A 21,436-nucleotide genomic window follows, 5' to 3' on the forward strand; every position below is an offset into this window, starting at 1 on the left:
TGGGGAAAGATAATTGCTATCATAGTGCACTTTAACAAGCAATAGGGCTTTACCCAAAAACAAAAAACATACAAGGTGCATTTTCTTATTTAAAGTACCCCTGATTATATTGAATAAGAAAATGCTCTTAGTTAAAGGCTTGCTTAAAATATAAAATATCCCCAAAACTGTGGCTTGATTTCATCCATACATTTTAGGGAGTATACTTTATCATATTAGAGGACATTTAAAGATTTGGGCCTCAAATCCTGGTGTCGGAGCTTAGTCAGTGTTTGTCAAAGCAGAATCCTTAGCACTATATTTGAAATAGTAACAGCGAGGTTAGAGATCTGACTTCTACTGTAGCTATTGGAGGGTTATGGGTGTGAATTTGAGTCCTTGACTTTCATATCCATACTGGGTGAAACTCATAGCATTTTTTATTTGTTAATCTTTGAATCAGTCTTTACCATCTAGAAGCCCTATAGGGTCCATTTTAATTTAGCCTCTATTGTGCATTTTGCACAAATGCAAACTAAAGACAAGTGTCAAAGTAAAAAGATCCCTATAGTACATTTTTCAATTTTATTTTAATATTGTTATATTTTAGCCTTTATTATTGTAAAATGTAAGTCATAAACGTTATAAAGGTTAAATAAGTAGACAATCCAGGAAATTGGCTGAATTAACTGGTTATAACAATGCCATCACACAATCTCGGGTATTACATCAGTATGCAAGATTACCCACAATTGCTTTATAAACCTTCACATATTTTAAAGAGGTTTATTCTGGCCTAATCTATATTGTTCAATTGTTATGTGGCTGACCTTTGTATCAATGAGACAACCACAGACATATAAACCTGTTCTTGTCCAATTACTTTCAGCCAAAAATGTGTCACACCTGGATGTATTTCTTGCGTAATCTAGATAAAGAACGGTTCGCAGCAAGTTGCAGCTCTGATTCATTCAATGCTGAGCATGTGAACAGTGCGTGATCAGGGTCATGACGTCAGGGGCCATACTGACCAATAGCAGCATGTGTATTCCAGCCTATGATTGTACAGTAAAAACTATGAGCTCTGCCTCTTTCCCTCTCGCTGCAGCGATGAAAGCAGAGGAGATAATCGAGACAAACCCGTGGATGTGCCATAAAACTGTTCTTTAGAGCTGAGATATTCCTTTTCCAGCTGTCAGCCTGGTCAGCTAGCAGCTCTCCTGTGGTTTAGTCGAAGATAAGCAGCTATCTGTGTAAGAGGCCAACCTGAGCAAGCCGAGAGCGAGAGAAGGGGGTTTGTCGGCCCACTGCAGTCGAATCAACACAGACTCGCCCCAGCGCTGGTTCATCATCGACGACATTTGCCCATCGACGGGCATATCGCCTTGAAGGAGGACAGCATCGGGAAGGGACGGGACCTTAGCCCTTGTTAGACCCTCTGCCGCAGCCCCGAGGTGCGCTGCCTGGCAGGGAGTGCTAAATAATGAGCCAAAGGGACACGCTGGTTCATTTGTTCGCTGGAGGGTAAGTCAGAGTACCACATTAATTTACATATGTTATTGCATACACTTAAAACAGAACTCGTCGTCTGGTTGATCTGGCTAATGTTAAATAATCATATCCAACATGGTCCGTTTTTATGTGCAGCGCGTGCATGTGCTTCAAACCTGTCAGCTGTGCACGTCAGTGCCAAATGGTCGCATTAAACTCAGCTTCCTGTTAACATTTCAAAATATGACAATTAGCAAAGTAAATTATTCACACTAATGTGCCATAGACAGCGAGTTTTGGCTGAAGGTTGACTTAAGCTATACACCATAGTAGTTAAACCTAATTTGCGTTTTTAAATTTGTAAAAAACATATGCTTTTTTATCCAAGTAGCAATAAATTACGCTTTTATTTTGAAAACAAACATTTTATTTCCGGCTTTGTTGCTGCTATTTCGATAACTTACTGAAGTATAGCATCGTAAACATCAGCACTGCCGCTCATTCACTCCAGAAATGAGGCATTTTAGGATCTTTATAGTTTGATAAGATGGATATAACGAAGTGTCACTAATCAACAGGTTTGAGCAAATAAAGTCAAATCGATAGTTTCTGTACATCAGATATTAACAACTCTTGAAATCACACATCTCCAGTTAACTTAATTTCGGGCCTTTGAAGGGCTCCACATTTGCATGTCAAGGAACCCCAGATACAGCAGATTAGCATCACCCTGCAAACATCCATTACATAGCCTAAGCTTTGTATTTAAAAAATATAATCTTAAGACATTTTTCTTTGTAATGCACAGACCAAACTGTAGGTTAAAAATGTGTTTTAGGATGTAAAATAATCTAGAGATGTAGGTATGCTGTAAACCACTAAGTGAGGCCACAAAGCTAGGTTGCAAAAGTACAACTCTTTTTAGGTTAAACAGCAGCCCATACAATAGTTAAAAAAAACCAGTTCCCATCTAAAACTATGCAGACAGGCTCAACAACTTGTTCATCAGAGAAAATGTCAATAAAGACTTAAAAGTTGGCAGTGTATTGACCCAGTCCCTTATCTTAATATATTGTCTTCAGTTTCTCTTCGTCTGTTTTCTCGGCTTTCATCTTTGCACCAAACCATTGACATTCAAATAGGTAATCCCATCACACCACAGCTTTTTGGTTATCTCTCTTTTCATGGGTTTCAAACATCACATTGCTACATTGAATAAGCAAAATAAGTTTTACTTCCACAAAATACCTGGGCTCAAGTCCTCAAGTGTTTCCTCTCACAGCCAATGTGAGGCACACACATGCAGCAGACAGCGTAGCTCTGAAAGTAGGCCAAGGGTCACGGCTGCCTGTGAGCAGCATGAATGTTGGTCGTCTTTTGAAAGGTAAATATAGCTGGTGTAACTCAAAAGAGACTGCAGCTGGATGATTTCACAACTAACAGCTAGGATGCATTTACCACCGTAGAAGTACAGCTATTTATTATTGATTTATTATATTATTTATTCACTTAACTTGACCCGTGCGTTTTTGTGGTTTTTCACTCTTGCGGTAAACAAGCACTTTCTAGCTTTGTGGACGTTTGATTGTGAAGCTTTGTCTAAAGACAAATCCTGAATGCAGAGATGATTGACGACAATGCAGGTGTTGAAGGGGGAAAGACTATTGTTTTAAGGTTACATCTGATAGCCACGGGCATATAAGAATAATGTACTGATATATTTAATACATATTGAGGGAGAACTTTATTGCAATTAAGTTGTCCTTTTTGTTTTGTCTTCAGTCAGTACAGAGGGTGTAAGTTTGCTTTTCAGTAAGCAGCAGTCATTTTTATATTTATGGTGTGACTATATGTGGAGGAGTTAAGGGAGTCAGACAAACAACAGTATATTTTTCATGACAACTCATTCTTGCCTTCTCAGATGGCAACAGTCAGCGAAGTGGTTAAAGCTACAATGTCAAGTTGTGTGAATGGCATCCTGATCGCTGTCATACTATCTTAGCTGGCAGCTTTTAGAATTAGGTATCTTGCATATCACAAAACCACTTCATGGTGTGTGGTTGTTTGCCTGCTCCTGGATCATTTTAGTACTAGAATGAATAACAGATTGTGTTACCGGTGGTTTGGAAGATCAGTATTAGAGGATGGCTTTAAAAAAAAAAAACTTGCAGAAAAAATGGTCAAAATGTAGATGTTACTTTGAATATAATAATGCCTCCTAACACTTTTTGAAGATGACACTTAATATTACATGTAAGAAGTCAAAATGAAAACACAACACAAGTAATATAGGATATATGATGATTTTGTAGTTGTTTAATCATCATTCATTTGATAAGTTCCTTCTCTCTAACCCTTTCTTCCTGCGCCTTTTCCCTACTTTCTTCTAGATGTGGTGGCACTGTGGGCGCAATTGTGACTTGTCCTTTGGAGGTTGTGAAGACCAGACTGCAGTCCTCCTCCGTCACTTTCTACATCTCTGAAGTCCAGCTCAGCACCGTCAATGGAGCCAGTGTGGCCCGTGTCGCTCCACCAGGGCCTCTGCACTGTCTCAAGTAAGAAGAATTACTCAAAATGTTATTTGTACTTACTTTACTCATACAGTCAAAAAGGAACCATACCTTTTTAATAAGCTATTAGCTACAGTGACAAATCTGTAGCACAAATTCAGGCAGAGCTACGTTTATTAGAAATCTGCCAGCCAACAAGAACATTTGCAGTTATTCTCTGAATTATTTATGCACTGAATGTGCAAAGAGATTAGCAGAAGGAAGAAGGTCTAGAAGACCAAAAGCGAAGGTCCTTGTTGGTTTTGTTATCAGCCTGTCAGAGCTGTGGCACACTCTCTTTGTTTGTTGTCACAGCAAATGTCCATGTCATGTGTTAAACTTGTCAGTCACTGACCAAGAGAGGTAGGTCTTTGGTACTGTAACGTGAATCCACAGTAATAGTGGCTGTTGTTTGTCCTTTGATCTTCCTGTGAGTTTAATAACAAATGTGCATGTTAAAGGATAAGTACTTCCCTCTTCATGACTCCTTGTGTGCTCCAGAAGAAAGGAAGTTAAATCAGTGTAACAAAATACTTAAAATTTGCTAAAATAACAACCCTCACTCAATGTGTTTAGCCAAGGTTTTTGAGATCACTATTTTGGAATTCCTTTTAACTATTTGCTTGATTAGAAAACAGGAGAATCCCAAACCAAGACACTTGGTAAAGAGTACAACTTCAAGTATAATTAATTTGTCTCACGCAGGAACCAATAGATCATTTTAAGAATCATTCTAACCTTAAATTACTGACTATTTCAGGTTATTTTTCCAAACAAATACTTGGAAACCAATATAAGATATACACAATAAATGGTCTACCTTTTTGCCACATGATATGCCCTTCCTCTTATCATTAAACAGTGTTAAGTGACACAAAGATGGGAAGTGGAAGTAGGGGAATCCAAACTTGGTTAGGTTTTTATTTGAACCGACTGAATGCCTCTGGGCTGTAATTGTTCTTGGTCACTGAAACATTAAGGGTGGTAAAGTAAATATTCAACTTAGCTCCAGTGCTCCACTATTGTTCTCTGGCAACATATTTCCATGACTGTCACACTGTGTTAAACATATTGCATAATGCACAAGCTAAAACTTTCCACCCAAAAGCTTGCATTAATAATTTTGCAATCTAGGAATCCTTGACAACATTATCATGTTTCACCTCACAATTATTTTTAGCTTATGCAATTAACATGGAAGTCAGATTTGCCAGCATAAACACGCATGTATTTCTTTGTCCGTTTGCCTGCTTTAACAAGGCTATGTTATCAATGCTTATAGTGTTGTCCTTTAGATGAAAAGCCACTGTCAGAAACTGTACACCACCTTTACTCGATACAGAGCAGGGCAGAAGAGCGATGGGTGGTATATCAGGGAAAGGAAAAATCCCACACGAGTCAGAAGTGGGTCAACTTGCAGTGAGGTGCAGGCACTGTTCCATTTTGGTGCAGAGTGTTAGTTTAGGATTTTCGTTTTGGGATTGTGGCGACGTCTGTCATTTGTGTTTATTTTAGAATATTATTTTTATTCAGTACATTTTGCTGGAGTATTTTGTAATGAGCAGAAATCTTATATCCACAATAAGAAAGCTCAACCCACAATCTAGGGTTTTTCATAAAAAATATTAGCCCGTTTGTTGATAAATAGTTATCAGTAGTGTGGATATAATGGGTGCTATGTGGATGAACGCAATATGAAACAGCTAGAACAGTCTGGAAAGATTGAAATGTTATCACTTTACTTTAATGCAGTCTTTAAAACTTGGAACCACACTTTTGCCATCACTATATTATTATAATATGGATATATTACCAAGCCTACCGCAAACTCACAAGCTGGACAAAATACAGCTAGGAAATATTGGGCTGTGTCTTGCTTTAATTGTGTGGGAAGGCTCAAGTATTAAGAACTTAATTCCCAAAGGACCAGTTTATTATTTAGCCCAGAGGACCACTTTTCCCGTCTTTTGAGTCTCTTATTACTTCCCAGAACAGCTCTTGTTAAAACATACTTTACATCGCAGTTTATGGGAAAACGTGCTGTGAATGAAAGTCAACCATAAACCGTCCTCAAGTTATCTAGGTTAGGGTTGAAGAATGCTCTTTGAACTCAGGTGACAACAGACAATGTGAGCTGTCATGATATAAACAGCACCGGAGATAGGACACCTGCCATTCCCTTTATTTTGGGTGACCCAGTATATTGATAGTGACCCAGCGTGCGATGTCAGGCTGTACTGAGTGTCAGGTCCTGGCAGATTGCCCAAAATGTTATAACTTCCTGTCCATCTAAGGGCACTTTCCCATGGTAACCTATAAACATCCTTATTGTAGCTCTGTTCATTTTCTGTGATCTAACAGCATGTACCACTGTAAGATAATTAACTGTTGTTTGTGTAACTCAGACAAAAAGGATTGTAATTTCCTTACAGTAATAGTTTGATATTTTTGGAAACATTGCTTCTGAGAGTTACATGAGAACCTTTGGCATAAATATGAAGCTAGCATTTTTGCAGAAACTGACTTGCTCTTTATTTCTTGTTCAAATCTTATTTTATATAAGATATATTTACAGTGGGGCAAAAAAGTATTTATTCAGCCACCAATTGTGCAAGTTCTCCCATTTAAAAAGATGACAGAGGCCTGTAATTTTTATCATAGGTATACCTCAACTATGAGAGACAAAATGAGGAAAAAAAATCCAGGAAATCACATTGTAGGATTTTTAATGAATTAATTGGTAAATTCCTCGGTAAAATAAGTATTTGGTCACCTACAAACAAGCAAGATTTCTGGCTCTCACAGACCTGTAACTTCTTTAAGAGGCTCCTCTGTCCTCCACTCGTTACCTGTATTAATGGCACCTTTTTGAACTCGTTATCAGTATAGAAGACACCTGTCCACAACCTCAAACAGTCATACTCCAAACTCCACTATGGCCAAGACCAAAGAGCTGTCAAAGGAGACCAGAGACAAAATTGTAGACCTGCACCAGGCTGGGAAAACTGAATCTGCAATAGGTAAGCAGCTTGGTGTGAAGAAATCAACTGTGGGAGCAATTATTAGAAAATGGAAGACATACAAGACCACTGCTAATCTCCCTCGATCTGGGGCTCCACGCAAGATCTCACCCCGTGGGGTCAAAATGATCACAAGAACGGTGAGCAAAAATCCCAGAACCACACGGGGGGACCTAGTGAATGACCTGCAGAGAGCTGGGACCAAAGTAACAGAGGCTACCATCAGTAACACACTACGCCGCCAGGGACTTAAATCCTGCAGTTCCAGACGTGTCCCCCTGCTTAAGCCAGTACATGTCCAGGCCCGTCTGAAGTTTGCTAGAGGGCATTTAGATGATCCAGAAGAGGATTGGGAGAATGTCATATGGTCAGATGAAACCAAAATAGAACTTTTTGGTAAAAACTCAACTCGTCGTGTTTGGAGGAGAAAGAATGCAGAGTTGCATCCAAAGAACACCATACCTACTGTGAAGCATGGGGGTGGAAACATCATGCTTTGGGGCTGTTTTTCTGCAAAGGGACCAGGACGACTGATCCGTGTAAAGGAAAGAATGAATGGGACCATGTATCGTGAGATTTTGAGTGAAAACCTCCTTCCATCAGCAAGGGCACTGAAGATGAAGCGTGGCTGGGTCTTTCAGCATGACAATGATCCCAAACACACCGCCAGTGCAACGAAGGAGTGGCTCCGTAAGAAGCATTTCAAGGTCCTGGAGTGGCCTAGCCAGTCTCCAAATCTCAACCCCATAGAAAATCTTTGGAGGGAGTTGATAGTCCGTGTTGCCCAGCGACAGCCCCAAAACATCACTGCTTTAGAGGAGATCTGCATGGAGGAATGGGCCAAAATACCAGCAACAGTGTGTGAAAACCTTGTGAAGACTTACAGAAAACGTTTGACCTCTGTCATTGCCAACAAAGGGTATATAACAAAGTATTGAGATGAACTTTTGTTATTGACCAAATACTTATTTTCCACAATAATTAGAAAATGAATTCATTAAAAATCCTACAATGTGATTTCCTGGATTTTTTTTCTCATTCTGTCTCTCATAGTTGAGGTATACCTATGATACAAATTACAGGCCTCTCTCATCTTTTTAAATTGGAGAACTTGCACAATTGGTGGCTGACTAAATACTTTTTTGCCCCACTGTATCTACTGTAGACTAGTTCTGTATTAAGCTGGAATAACTAATAGAACATGAATTATAATAATATAATAACCTCTAACTCTGTCTACAGGTTAATTCTAGAGAAAGAGGGACCTCGTTCACTGCTCAGAGGACTGGGCCCCAACATTGTGGGTGTGGCACCTTCCAGGTATGTACATTATTATCTACAGTATTCTGGTTATGTTGCATGTCTTCTCCTACTTATCTTAACCTGCTGGGTCAGAGGGTTGGTTTATGTGATCACATGAAAGAAGATGACTATAGGGTAAGGCTATAACTAAGATATATGTTGCTTATAGAAAGTTTCTGATATATGTATACAATTATCATACATTTTTATTTAGATATTTCCTTTAGTTTTTTGTTATGTTTTAGATAAACAAAATGTGCTTAAAAAATGTACTTAATAAAGCCAAAAAGAAATATAATAGGACAAATATTCAAACCTACTCTTAAACCTGATCTTGCATATCTGATAACCAGTACTGTAGTGACCACAATCTTTGATTTGTGCACAAAACCTTAACATAAACCACTGTTACAGCACTAGCAAGACTTGTATATTAGAGAATAAAAATAACCTTTCACTCATTTACTGACACGTCACATCAAACATGGGCTCAGAATTTTGTTGAGGATGTATTTACTCCTTCCTGATCTTCTTATTTTCTGCCGGCTCATTCAGAGCTTATGTTGGTAGAATAATAGGAGGCAAGCAATCTGGGCTTTAAATCCCACAGGGAAATGAGTTGTTTCCCTCTCAGTTAGCTTGGCTGGTCAGGGTGACATACAGCCTGAACTCAGTCGATCAGAGTCTGAATGAAGCATCAGCTAAAGCAGGCAGCTGTGACGCTCTGACCATGTGACTGTTGTTGATGTGTATCATCACAATGGAGTTCCTATTGGGAGAGTTGTGTTTGTGACTAATCCCCTCCCTGACCTGTCTAGTTCTCCCTGGCTACCGCTGCATCACATGGTCATTGTTGTTCTCTTCCCGTTGTTTCGTTATAGACTCTATCTCTTTCTGAGTCACCCTTTCCACATTCTTATTCTCTGCCTCACACCTTTGTTTCACCTTGTTGTCATTCTTGGCATAGATTAAATCAGAATTGTCCTCTGGGTCTTGCACTTTCTACGCTGTCTCAATCTGTCTGGCTCAGACTCTGAAGTATAAAAAAAAGGTCCTTGTGTGTGTGCGTGTGTGTCATTCCCGTGGGCTCGTTCTCCAGCTGTGGAAATGGCAGCTTTTTTCCTGGTCACGACAGCTATAGGAAGATATTGTTGCATAACAAGTCATCCCGATGAACTCAATTGTGGGTATTAGAACCACTTGAGGTCTAATGTACGAGGACATGTATGCCCTTCTAAAATATAATGCCACATTTACATAAATCTTAACATGCTATGTAAAATGAAAGATCCAGTATATCATCACATGTCTTATAGATGTATTACATGATGTCCCACCACCTAACTGAAGGAGTATCAGCTTCAAAAAAATATTTGTTAACATCTTTTAATGTAAGCCTTTTTTCATTACTTTATTGCCACATTTAATAGGACATTCAGGGTATATAGTTCAGCATTCTGGTATCATACTAAGAGACATTTTCTTGGATGAGAATAAAACATTGCCAAAGTGAAACTAGATCAATGCATGGTTTTGAAGATGTATGGCAAAATAAGATGTTATTTCATTTCTATTTAAATACCAGTCTGATATAGAGCTTCACACACAATAAAATACAATACATTAACTGACTAACTTATTGCAGTTTTATTTGTCCACAAAAGAAAGGCCTGGGTTGCTTGGCTACAGAGATATTCTCTCATGTTTTAATAAGCAAGCAGCACATCTCATGATGCTAATGAGAGCGCAGTCCACTGGGCCTGCTGCTGGCGTTTAAAATAAACACACACACACGCACACGCTTACTGCTTGCAACAACAGCATCACATATTAGATATGACAGATACATGTACACATAGAGTCAAACACACCCATATTTCATCTCTCATCTGCAGAGCAGCATGATTATGTTGTGCATGCGACACATGCTCTTCAGAAGGAGGTCAGGGAGTCAAGGTCATTGGGTTTAATTCCACTCAGCCGAAATGTGGAGTAAATCCTCTCATTTTATTTAGTGAGAGGTGGCTAAAGTCCTGGGACATTAATCTGCTACAAAAGCGTTCTATGCTATGAGATTGAGACGCGCGCACACACACACACAGACAAAATATTAGCTTGGCTTAGCTCTATCGCATGCCCTCAGGTTGGGCAGAAGTTTATTTGAGGCAATTAAAAGAACGTTTTCATATATAATGCACTTACTTAATGCCATTCTGTAAACACTTTTTCTGTGTTTGTGTCTCTTGTACTACTCGTGGTTAAATTCCTGAATGTCCATCATAAATAGTTTTGTTGCTAAGGTATTGTTTATACAGTGTAGGTGTTGATTATTGTTCTGGTTATTTGCAACAGAGCCATCTACTTTGGGGCCTATTCGACAGCCAAGGAGAAGCTGAATGGCGTGCTGGAGCCGGACTCTACCCAGGTGCACATGGTGTCTGCTGGGCTGGCAGGTAATGATGACTCCCCCCCTCCCCCTTCTGTCTGTTTGTCCCTGTCTGTCGCCGAGCGTTATCTCTGCCTGTCTGTTTGCCTGGGCAGTGTAAATCACTGATGGGTTTTATAAAATAAAACATGTTAAAGACTTATTCAGTTTGTCTTCATCAGAAAGTTTACTTTTCATCACTTTCACAATTTCAAATACCCCGGAGTTTCACATCACACCCCTCCCCTTTACCTCCCCCTTAATAGGATGGTGGGATTTTCACAAATTAAAAATTTGTGAATATCAAAAAGCATGCAAAATCTTACAATTGATATATTTTCCAAGTAGGCATTATTACGAAGCTGTTTTATGTATAGAAATATGAAATATAAACTATAGGTGGTTTATCAGAAAGCACAATTTAAGACTCTCAGGATCAAACTGACCTCGACCTTGATTGTGATGAAAACAGCCTCACTGTGAAACAAAACCTTCCATTGAAGATGCATTTATCCATGTTTGTAACAATTTACTGTAGTCCTGATCAGACTACGCACCCCCCTGCTTTTTCTGGTTCAAGACGACCAGGCAGAGTGTTTTCTGCTGATCAATGCTACGCAACCACTAAAACTGTATATTTGTAATTATACAGTTTAAATTACCAAAAAACTAACACAAAATCTCAAGTACCATATGAATACCTAACCTCCTGGCTGTTTTCTGTTCAGATCATGGTAACCACGGTTGGTAAAATCATATAGCTCTTGCTATCAATCAACAGCCAAGCCGCCTCTCAATTCATCCAATTGGACAATAGAAGAAAAAACGCCAATCATGTTGGCTGTTTTTTCAACCCTGTTGTTAAGCCATCTTCTATGTTCATGGCAGCCTTGCCAGGAAACATATAGTTGAGGAGACGCACGATATATCAGCATTCTTAGACTTTGATGCAAATAAAACCCGGCAGCGAGACAATTGAGGCTGCTGCAAGTATATATTTTTATTTGTTTGACAACCCTCACGGTCCTCAAAGTTTAGGTTGTGCTTTCCTCCTCTCGCAGCTCTTTTGTCACCCATGTCCTCCATTATTTTTTATTCCCTCCTTGCCCTCTCATCCTCTTTTGATTTTAATTTGAAGCCTCTCCAGAGGACTGTAAATGGTTTAACATCATAGTTGTTACTTGAACAGTGTGGTCTGGGCCCCCTTCTTTGCTCTGTGTGTGTATAGAGGAGAGAGCACGGCCCCCAAAGGTCAACTGGGGCCCCTGGCACTCGGGCGGACACGGCAGGTAGCATCCAATTTCTTTACACTGGTATGATGAAAACCATGGTCATTTTTATGAATATTAGACAGTTCATAATGGTTATTCATTTGTGATGATTTTATGGCATTGCTTATGGCACCGTGTTAGCTGCTGGTTTGTAGTTTTAGGTTCCTATTTTAAGGTTACTCTATTTATTAGTTTTATCACAAACACCTCCCCTTCCCCTTGTTTCATAAACAGAGTAAAGTTATGACACATAATCTGGATTTTATGTTGTCAGCACAAAAGAAATGCTAACCTTGTCACTGCTTCAGGTTATAGGTTGTTATTGTTGTGCTCCATTTGGTCTTTTTCATGCATCGAAACCATTTCTGTCTCATTTCAGTTTCAGCGTTTATCCAAGAGGCTGGCAATATGTTGACATTGCTTCCTCTTTTTGGATTAATTTTTGGAAAATAAAAGAGTGTTCCTTCTCAAACTAACCTCAACAGTACTGGCACCAGTTTAAAAAACACTCATTTGTACTTGTATGTGTTTAATATGCAGTAAAGGAACAAAGATGTTATGGAGTTGGGCAACCGACCATTTTAGAAAAGTCAGTCTAGTGTTTTTTTTTCCTCATGTTGCACCCATTTAGTCATCCGTGTAGCTGTTGCATTCATTTATCTGTAGATCTGAAAAAAATACCTCTGTACATGTACTGCAGGTCTAATTTCTTTCACTGTTGCTGCACAGATACACCTTTTGTGCTTGTGCTAATTTTTCATGCAGCGTTAACGTAAGCCTCACTAACTTTATGAAGTCTCTGCTTCTTCTGACGTTCTTGCTTGGAATCATGGGCTTTCTTGATCTTGGAAAAGAGAGGCTACACAAAATTCCCTTATTAATTGAGACATGTTGTCCTATTGAGACGAACCATGTTATAAAGGAGCAGCAAAATATGCTACTAAATAAGCCTCAACATGGAAGGAGAAAAAATGTTCATCAATAAACAAATTTAACTAAAAGTATTAATATCAAAGAATTCAATTCATATAATAAGAACAACAACAACAACAACTACAACTACATAGAATCAGCCTCTCGGTTAAACATTACACTTAAAATGTACATTAAAACCACAACTTGGGGACATTCAGTGGAAAACCGTATTTGAAGTTGTGATTTGCAGGGTCCTTTTGTGCGACATTGGGGAGGACTTGTCCTTCAGGAGTTATTTGATGTGGTTTCTAGAAGGCTGGCTCCCTGCAGACACATTTTAAGGATTCTTTAGTGTTATATTTTCATTGATCCAAGTTTTTCCAGAATGAGCTTTGGCTGATATTTGGTGCTGGCCGACTTCCATTCACTGTTCCACCTCATTTATTCACTTTCCGATGATCAACCATCCTCGTGTCATCACATATTCATAAAAGTGTGTCACTCCTTTCATCAACATTGTCCACCGCTTTCAGTCTCAAATACTCAACGACAAGGTTAGCATTTCCACCCTCCTCTTTTAATTTTATACCTTAGTTCAGTATGCAGCTGATTTAATTATTAATCAATATATATATATTGTTCATTAACTGATAACAGCAGAATTGTTCTGAAGAATTCAATTCAAATTAAATGTTCTTCCTTTGTACTTTGTGTTTTACCTCACTCTGGTGAAATGGAGCTGGAGTTTTGGATTGGGTTGGCTTGTGTTCAGTCAACATTCCCTTATTGTAGTTAAAAAAGAGTAAAGGGAATTATAAATTGTAAGTGAAAGAAATTGAAAACAATTTAGTTCTCTAAATAAGAGTCAGTTAAAGGGTGGGTGGCTAGTGGGGTTGGGGGTGGATGTGACTGCTGCTTGTGTGCGATTGTGGTACAGAAAAGCCTGTGTCTATTTTAGGGCTTTACTGTAATGCTTTCACCCCTGCGTGATTGGGTGGGAGACCCCCGCCATCTGTGCCCCCCATATCTGCAGGCTACTAGCTGCAGCGGGGAGGAGCTGGAGGAGCTTTGCCCCTCCTTCGTGAGTACACGCCATAGACGCTACTTCCTTCTACTTGATTCTTTTTTCTTCTTCCTCTTTTTGTTTCTTCTCTCCTTCTCTTCCTTCAACAGACCTGTGTCTTCCTCTCTTCTTCACGCAGTTGCCTTAACGTAGGGCAGTGTTGCATTGATGCACTAGATGTGACAGGTCTCTTTCTAGACTTGCCTTCGTCCTAGCTGTTTTCTGCAACGGCCGTGTTTTTATTTCATTTTTGTGACATCTTATGTATCAGAAACTTTTAGAGAGACTTTGTGTCATTTCATAATAATACTAAGTGGACATTAGTTAGCTTTACAAAACACACATCAAACTTTAATTACTGTGCATTTCCCAGTGTTTCTACTTAATAAAAACAAAATAACATCCTCTCCTGTAAATAACTCAAACATACACATGTACAAACTCACATCCGATTAGGATATACTTTCAGGGACCTCATTATTGAGTGACCCAAGTTTAAAACAAAACTAGCATTTATTTTGGCTGAAGGCTGATTGACATGTACACTAGTGTTGCTCACCAGCAGGATGAAAAGTCGGAACAAAATTTCCCGTCAGACTTTCCACTTTAGTCCTGCTGAATAATTGAAGAATCCCCTCCAGACACCATCTTGTTTCTCTGTCCTGTAGTGGTGCTAGTATCAGGCCTACAGCCTGTCTCTGGTGTCCAACCGGTCTTTTAGAAGTCACAGAATAAACATAAATATGTTAATTCATTGACTAATATAGAGGGAACATTTTTACTGATGAACCAACATTAAAAGAACATTTATAGCAATGACTAACTAATGATATCGAAGAATCCAACCTGTGTTGTGACTCCCAAGTTGTGGAATGATTTTCTTGTGTTAGGCCAATACTTTTGTGTGTATTTCAAAGCGCATTGAAAGTAATGATATTAAAAAAAAACAGACCGCCTCCGTAAAGTCATTAAGATGAGCTTGTGTCTCAATAGCAAATGAATTTAATTAAGAACAGAGCTCTCATTATCACTTCAAAGAAATGAATACTCTGCAGTATAAACAATCTGCCACACTCAAAGGCCTAAAATGACTTTTGCTTCTGGCCTCATTTCCCAGTGTTTCAGTCAGATAAGTTATTAACATAACAAATGGAAAAAAGAAAGCCTCCACTGCTGCTGCCTTTATGCACTGTTAGTTAGATACTTTACTTCAGTAAGAGAGCTTTTGTTTACATGCACTTGTGTAGCATTTCATATGAAGAGGATCAATGTGAAAATGGAAAAACATGCATTCCTGTGTGTAGCTAAATAATTCTGATCTTAAAAAATGATTTAACTAACACCAACATCTATACAATTATTCTCTGAGAGTATTAAAATATCTCATAGTAAAGTAAAATTCTGAAGTTGATCCTGTTTAGTGAAGTGCTTTTCATTGTCCTTGTGCAATATATAGAATATGTAATATAGTAGATTAGATTGTGTTCTTCAAAATGTCTGTGCGTCTGTCTGAACCTCTGTCCTCCTCTGAAATTCCCAGGGTTCACCGCCATCACAGCCACCAATCCCATCTGGCTGATCAAGACCCGCCTGCAGCTGGAAACCAGGTAAGGAAACTTACACTCTAACAATAAAAATAATAATGAAATCATGTTGTTGTTGCACATGGATTAAAAGTCTCTGTGTGATTCCAGAAACAAGGGTGAGCGGCGAATGAACGCCTTCGAGTGCGTGCGGCGGGTTTACCAGATGGACGGCCTGCGAGGTTTCTACAGGGGAATGTCAGCTTCATACGCTGGCATCTCTGAGACCGTTATCCACTTTGTCATCTATGAGAGCATCAAACGCAAACTACTGGAGTACAAGGCCCAGTCCAGCATGGACAAAGAGGAAGAGACTGTCAAGGAAGCCTCAGACTTTGTGGGCATGATGTTTGCAGCAGCTACCTCCAAGACCTGCGCCACCTCCATCGCCTACCCTCATGGTAACCTTGTTTCTCTTGTAGCATGAAATATAAAGCATTTCCTATTTTTCCTTAAACTCCATAAAAGAAAATACTTTCTGAGTTTCCCACGGCACAAACCGACTAGTTCCAACTGAAGAATTGAACGTTAAAAAACAGGTCCTGAAATATATGCACTTGTTTTAACAGGGTTCCTCTCTGTTTAAAAGTGTAAACTGCAGGAAAATGCTTCTTTTTGATCAATTTTTTCAAAGTTTGAATGTGCTTGAAACCAAATCTACTCAGTAGAAATGCATTCAACACAATCTGGTGTTTCTTCTATACACAACCGTAATGTAAACCAACATTTTTTGAACTATTTGAAATGAAAAGATCTCATCATCATATTTGTTTGTTGGCTGCTTGATCAAAAACCAGACGCAGAGTGAACCACGGTTAGCTTATCATTAATCCTGATCAAAAATGTTTGGCAACTGAATTAATAGTTAAAATTTTAATGTGATGATAAAGAGCCTAGCAATTATTGGTTTAAGTAGCTTATACATTTCTCTTGCAAAGCTGTACAACCTCTATTTAAAGAAAGGCAGTTTATTCCCTCAACACAGGGTAGTGTTTACAAGTAGTTTTTGTAAAAAAATCACTCCTCTCTAATGTTCTCCCTCTCTTAGGGACTCTAAAACAAAAGACTGTTCCCCTTGTTAATAGGATTGTAACAGAAGCTTTGCATTAAGACAGGAAACTAAGCTCATCAGTCAACACATTTTAATTGTAGAATTTTATACACGTCATTTATATTATACAACGGATAAAGCATATAAAACATGTTACATTTATAGTGAGAGAGTGACTCACACTTTCTTATCGGAAAATATGATGCTCCCCTTATGCTATAAATATCACTATCTGTCTCCGACTACGCACAGCCCACAGCTGAATGCAACACTTGAAACACCCGTTGCCTAAAGTCATTCTGGGACAAATCAATATCTCTAATACCTTATTTATAGTAAATCAGTAAGGGGGTATACAAAAAGATGGATCAATAAATAGAAGTACCTTTTCTTGAGACTTCTAAAACAATTTTCTTCTACTTCTCTCCAATCACAGAGGTGATCCGCACACGGCTACGAGAGGAAGGCAGCAAGTATCGCTCCTTCTTCCAGACTCTGCTGTTGGTGTCCAGGGAGGAGGGATACCGGGCGCTGTACCACGGCCTAACCACCCATCTCGTCAGACAGATCCCCAACACTGCCATCATGATGTTCACCTATGAAGTGGTGGTGTACCTGCTCGGCCGTTAGCCCACCAGGTATGTCTCCTTCCTGTTTAAAGAGGGAGACAGTAAGCAAATGACTTAGAAGGAAGCCCTTGGGTGAGGGAAAGCTAGGACGATATGTTAAAATGAAGACCAAAGGAAAACTGATAATACTCTAATGGACCAGAAGAAAAAAAAAAGACAAAAGAAGAAAATTGGAGGAAGGGAAATCCCTTTCTTAACCATAACAGCATTATCCTCACCAGTTCCCTATATCAGGTTCTTGATACTGATAGAGTTCCCAAAAAAGGTCATAGGAGGAGGAATTAGGCACTGACAGGAAAACAGATAAAGAGTTTGGCACCTAAGGCCACCCCTAAAAATGTATTTAAGCACAATTCAGTGGCCTTAACTGAAAATGGTTTAAGTTTGCACCCTTCCCTTGAAAAACTGCCTTTTCACTCTCGGAAAGAGACGATATTGTAAAAGGGGGATGCTTGGAGGCAATTAAAATTTGACAGGAGGTAGGACAACTAATGTAGGTCAATCTCTATTGGCACTCTTTGTCGGCACTGGTCTTGCTTCAGTGCTGTGAGGCTAGTTTACCATCAGATGTCTTGCATTTAGGTAACGTGCGTTGCAAGCAGAATGTCAGAAGGAAGCAGGAAACAAAGAGATAGGTCTGTTTTTAAAGTCACAATCTTTGCACTACAAAGAAGTGTGGCTTCAAGCATTCCCCTCCGAACACTGCAGCCCCCCTCCCCCTATTGATGGCCTGAAGTTTATACACAGCAGTGAGCTTTCTTGCCTTGAACAGGAAAACACAGATAAGCTTGTGAAGGCTATCACTCCCACACATGCCTCAGAAACTGGCTTGTGTTTCTAAAGATTTGGATGAAAGGCTGATATTCAGTGTTTCCCCCATTCCTCTATAACTCTACGCCTGACAGTGACCTGCTTCGGGTGAAGTTGGCCTTCTGTGTCCACAGTTTTTATTTGTTAATACCAAAATAAGATTGGCAGAGAGGGCCAGCTTCTGCCGGCACACATTCGCTGGACAGGACTTTAAAAATCTTGTGTGAAAAACACGAGACTGACGTGTCCTTTCGTATCCTCTATTTTTTGAGATGTGTGATCAAAAGGTACCAAGACTGAAGTATCTACTATTGGAGTGCCACTACTTGAATAAAATGTGACGGTGTGGGGAAATGTTGGAGCGGGAAAATGTTGTTGGAAGTCTCATCATCGCCCCATAACCTGTTTGTGTGTGTATGTTTAACACATGGATCACTTTCTCACCCGACTATGTTTTAAGAATGTGTGTGTTTGAGCCTCTGCGGTTCATGTGTGCCTGCATGTATATGAATTATTATCTACTCCAGATTTCCCTCCACTAACAAATAATCTTGCAAGACACTGCGGCTGAGTGTGGAGACTCTTACTCCAGTCCTTCCTTCCAGTGGCTTCCAACTGACCTGATAACATGCACTTTTGTGGCCTTTTAGGGCTTGTGCTTTGAGTTTTATTGTGTGGACGGTTTGAACTTGTACATTGTAAAAGAAAAACAAGTATTACTGTATATCAAATGGTATTTTGCGCAACTGTTCTTAAAGCAGATATATTGTACAGTTTAGATTCCTCAGTAGTTGTGAAGGATGTCCAAATGTGTGTATATAATATAGATACTGCATATCATCTATTGTTTTTCGTTCCTAGGCCGTGTACGATCATGCTGTAGTTTGCATTTGCAATTTATTGTTTGCATTTTTGTGCAATCTAACCTTGTTTGACATTGACTGTTGACAATTGATTTTGCTTGACTGATTTCTCTTTCAGTATAAACTGTGAGTTTATTTGTGTGTCGCTGTAACCCGTCATGCAAACATTTATTCTTATGCTTATGCTTACAAATTCTGCAGGACAAATACTTACATGAAAGCATTTGTGCAGGAGCGCTGGTTACTCAGTTTTACTTCTTTCATAAAACTGTTCCATATTGCAAAGATTGGATGTTTCCATCATTGTTATTGTTTACATTGTTCAATCTTTCTTTCACGGTTTTGGTTCACCTGGCAACATGTTCTGAATATGAAGATGCAGTAACTTTAATGCGGGAGTTCAACAACTGGAATTGTCTTTCTACAACACTGTACACAGTTGGAACTGTTAAAAACTGAATTTCAAAAAGAATTGCTAATCTGTTACAGAAAAGGCTTTTGTTAAATGTATCATCAAAATCTGGTAAAAAGTTCATATAATATACATAATCACGTAATCAAAGTACCTTTAAAACTTTATTATTGTTTGTAATCAAGCCCTCTCTTCACAGTATATAACTGTGGTAATATCAGTGAATACTCATTTCCCATTGGAAATGATAAAGTCTGCACAGCTTTCATGTTTAAAAAATAAGTATTATATTTAATTTGCCGACTATAGTAAAATCCGGTGCATTCAGGCATAATGTTCCCAAAGGTGTTTTTGTACAATTCAGGAGGCAACCCGATGCCTGTGTTGTAATAGTTCTGCCTTTGGCTACATTGCAGTAATATTTGAGGTCAAATAACAAAATGTGAAACGTACAGACAACTGGACAAACAGTGCAAACATTTCACTCTGCTGTGTAGCTCTCATTTCAGTATTTGTATGCAATTCACTTTCTTTTTTGTATGATTAACCAGGAGGCAGGATTCAATGAAACCTGCAAGATTGGTTTTTGCCAGCTCAATCATTGATATATTTTTTTCGTGTGTTTGTTTTTCATCAAAAATAAATAAAAATCCTCTTGCAACTAATTAGGTAATTTCAGTTGTTTTATTTTACATGTATTCAACTATATTATCCATGTATTTGCATTTTTTAGCCCCTACAGTTGAAAAGATTCCGCGTTAGTATTTTTGGATAATGAATGAATGAAATTCACAATACATGACTTAAGTATTCTAAATATTAGAATAAGATCCTTTCAGTTTGCACATTAAAAAGTATATATCCTAAAATACCTTCATTTTGAATGAAAAGGTTAAAAAACTCCAGTTTCAATGTTCGTAAGAGTGAGCTTAATCCCTACTTAAAGACAATTTTGTCTTGCAGGTGCTCAGAATACATAGTATAATAAATACGTTTTTATGTATATGTATATCAATACACAGTGTATATACAATATGTACTTACAACATTAAGGTAAATGCAAAGTATAATAATACATCATCTAGAAAGTAAAGTATAAAAGGTATAGATGGAAGAAAAGTCAACGAACTGTTTGTATTTACCTATAATCACCGACAGGGGGAGGCAAATAGCTTCTGAGGGAATTGACTGTTGTGTGTTCAAATTTTATTCAATTGTGTCTACTTCCACTCTGAAATTACAGTCCAAATTGTCATAAAGAAGTTTTCAATAAATCAAACAAGACACACACACACACACACACACACACACACACACACACACACACACACACACACACACACACACACACACACACACACACACACACACACACACACACACACACTTTGCCCATGCCATCATGATCATTTTATGCTCAAACATTAGAGGCCAATAAAGTGATCGATTGTGTAATACCTGGAAGAACATTGGATTAATCCATCATCAGATATTGTGGGTTGAACTCAATAATTTATTGGAAAAAATGGCCATTAGACATGATTTTATATTGATCTGGTAGTGCAGCTGTTAGGGTTGATTGGCACAAACAGCACACAGCGCTCACACTGCCCCTATTACAACTCGATGCAAATCAATCAGCTCTGTTTCGTTCTAATTTAACATATCAGCCTACATTTCCGATATAACAGCACATCAGTCTATTGGGTGTGGTTATTTATCTTAATTGAATACCACTTAAAATCTATGTTTTTTGTGAAAATATTCTGATGGAAACAACAATATGGAATTTTCACAAGAGCAGAAACAAAGCATGGGGATTGTGACACCTTCAGGTGCTGTCGGAATCCTAGGGTGTATTGACTGAAATACATTTTAAAAAAGAAAAGCGGGGGGAAACTAAGGTGTTTTGATGAACAAACAAACCTTAGGTCCTACTGTGAAATGAACGTACTCAGATGTCATTTACTAATGTCCAATTAAAAAATGTCTCCATAGAAATGTTTATTTTGTTGTTTACATATTCTTTACTAGGACTGTCCTGGAAAGATATCATCCGCACATATAGATAAA

At 38.6% G+C, this 21,436-nt stretch overlaps 1 protein-coding gene across 1 annotated transcript; it reads left to right on the forward strand.

The window, feature by feature from the left end:
- Positions 1–1,059: 1,059 nt before the first annotated feature.
- slc25a36a (solute carrier family 25 member 36a) lies at positions 1,060–20,028 on the forward strand. The gene is made up of 7 exons (XM_063885677.1): positions 1,060–1,503; positions 3,861–4,025; positions 8,282–8,359; positions 10,694–10,794; positions 15,556–15,622; positions 15,710–15,999; positions 17,086–20,028. Exons 1-7 carry the CDS (start codon positions 1,463–1,465, stop codon positions 17,277–17,279), a joined length of 936 nt encoding a protein of 311 aa, XP_063741747.1. The 5' UTR covers positions 1,060–1,462; the 3' UTR covers positions 17,280–20,028.
- The last annotated feature ends 1,408 nt before the right edge of the window (positions 20,029–21,436 follow it).

The sequence above is a fragment of the Eleginops maclovinus genome, chromosome 6, assembly GCF_036324505.1.
Source record: "Eleginops maclovinus isolate JMC-PN-2008 ecotype Puerto Natales chromosome 6, JC_Emac_rtc_rv5, whole genome shotgun sequence".
Lineage (NCBI taxonomy): Eukaryota > Metazoa > Chordata > Actinopteri > Perciformes > Eleginopidae > Eleginops > Eleginops maclovinus.